This window comes from Perkinsus marinus, assembly GCF_000006405.1.
Source record: "Perkinsus marinus ATCC 50983 genomic scaffold scf_1104296956268, whole genome shotgun sequence".
Taxonomy (NCBI): domain Eukaryota; phylum Perkinsozoa; order Perkinsida; family Perkinsidae; genus Perkinsus; species Perkinsus marinus.
This window is the reverse complement of record NW_003207530.1, coordinates 1-2,233: the sequence shown is the minus strand read 5'-3', so window position 1 is coordinate 2,233 and position 2,233 is coordinate 1. Positions and strand designations below refer to the sequence as shown.

Sequence of the window (2,233 nt, the reverse complement as noted above, 5' to 3'; positions counted from 1 at the left end):
GTATGGTAGACATGTTGGCTGGTGTTCACCTCAACTTCTAGCAGTGAGTTTCGTCAATGCGGGCGGAGTGCAGTATGTTGTCCGACCTATGGCGGTGAGTGCAAGCAGCTTCGATATTCTCAGGGAAGCGTTATATTTTTCTATGGAGAGTGCTCAGCTCGATGCGTAAAGTGGAGAAAAAGATAGCATATCTCGAGGTCCCGAAGTGCCATTTGATGTGCTTCTGCAGATTGCACTTGGCCCTACTGGTCGGCGTGGTGGGTCCAATGCAGCGTGACACTACACCACTCTAGGAATGTGTTTGACCGCCGCGGGAGGGTTTCTTCGTCCGATAGAGCAGCTGTTCGAACTTCGAAGGGTCCGTCAAGGGTAAGATCGCCGTGGGGACAAAAGATGACCAGCGGAATGGCGAACAATGGCTTGCTAATGAATTAAAGTTCGAATCTGGTGTTACAAGGGAGTTCGATAGACATGGAGGAAAATGAGTGGATGAACACGGAATCCAAGCGGAATACTAGAACATCGTTGAGTTGAAATAGGGGGTGTCCTCGAAAATATGGCTGCCTCAGTAAGTGCTCACAGAAATGAGTAGTACAATGTGACCCCGGCCCGATTCGAACGGACAACCTTCTGATCTGGAGTCAGATGCGCTACCGTTGCGCCACAGGGCCTGATGCTGATAAAAGATATGATATTCTTCTACCCCTAGCTCTCGAAATATGGAACATAACACTTCTAATTTCTTCCATGGGGGTTTTGCAGGTGCGCGGACAAAATAGTTAATGTACTCCACATGGGTAATTTGTTGGGAATCCGAGCACGACTCCCACCAGTTCGTTACAATCCAGCATGACAACATGTCAGTTTGTCAAGATGATGCATACACTATAATCTCTAACTACCCATGAATGAGTGAATCCCCTCACAAAGGAGTCCGCTTGTCGAAGCTACAAGGAAGACCGAAGGAAGTCATGAACTCGACGAATGTGCATACACTGCTAGGCTGTATGCTAACCGTTATAACCGTACCCTTAATCACTGCGCAACTATCCTTGAACATGAACACCATGGAAAAATGAAACTCATACAGTAAAAAAGATTGCTACGCTTTCATTACACTCAGAAATATCAAATTGTAAGTCATAAGGTCCTGCATCCCTTGATTGCGGACATATAGTGATATTAGCAACGCAAATACGGAGAAGCGCGCAGCAGTCGATAGTCCGCCTGTCGCTGTTGTCCATACTGGGAAGGGTTTATGCCGCGGTCGAGCACGAAGTACAAGTTACCCGAACGATCAGCTGCAGCTGGGCAGGTCGAAACCGCGGAGTCTTGCAAAGGGAAAGACTCGGACCTCAAATGAGAATGGATGTCCACGAGAGAGCAACCGCCGCTGTCTCCATGCTTTTCGCGGAAAGTATTGGACCCAGTTATCCAACTGTTGGGCACCGAACCCGATACGTTAAGCGAAGGCTTAGTGACCTTCTCTCGGAACAAAACCGGACAAGTTTCTCTAACTTTCTCCAGCGTAGCCAAATGGGTGATGGACCCTTCATGGTACAAAATACTCACGGTGATAGGGTCAACACAGACCGGATTCAAGCAGTTAATGTTGCTAGATTGACCGGATTTGGCCTTAGCCCACACGACGCGAATGTCTCCCACGTTGTTCAAAGTCGCGCACCTCAACTCCAAGCGATCTGTTCGAGCAACTGCGACGAACAGATTGCTTCCGATAACAACCATATGAGTGGGTTGCATTCCACCAGAAAATAACCGTGGTAACTCCCAGGTAGCGTGCATCTTACGAGCCTCTACGTCATAGTCGAACAAGGAACCGGTACCAGTGAGAACATGAAGATGCCCTGTGTCAGAGGCAAAATAATAAATGTTACACGGGGCGGTCAGGGCCAAGATCTCCTTCTGGCCCGAAGGATATATCTGTTGAAGCGCAATGACAGAGGCGCATTTGAAGATACCGTAAACCACACCTTCCCTAGCAAAGACCAACTCGGGCTTCGTACTAATGTCAAGGATACTCTCCTCCATAGGACAAGCTAACGTTAGACTAGGCTTAGAGATGTAGGTCATAATATCAACCATCAACTCGGCTAAGGGTCCAACAGACGAACACTCTTTCCAGAGCCCCTCAACCATCCTACAGCGTAGAGCTCCAACGTGAGGTGGGAAGATCATATCGAGACGAGGAAGAGCAACTGCAAAATATACACAT

The 2,233-nt window shown here is 48.2% G+C and overlaps 1 protein-coding gene and 1 non-coding gene across 2 annotated transcripts; both read right to left on the bottom strand.

Annotated features, from left to right (window-relative positions):
• Nucleotides 1–599: 599 nt before the first annotated feature.
• Nucleotides 600–671, bottom strand: Pmar_PMAR013917. Its single transcript has one exon. It is a non-coding gene; the product is annotated as a tRNA-Trp (tRNA).
• A 511-nt stretch (nucleotides 672–1,182) lies between these two features.
• Nucleotides 1,183–2,091, bottom strand: Pmar_PMAR013916 (hypothetical protein; the record flags this gene model as incomplete). Its single annotated transcript, XM_002775236.1, has 1 exon — nucleotides 1,183–2,091. One exon carries the CDS (start codon nucleotides 2,089–2,091, stop codon nucleotides 1,183–1,185), a length of 909 nt encoding a protein of 302 aa, XP_002775282.1.
• Nucleotides 2,092–2,233: the final 142 nt, after the last annotated feature.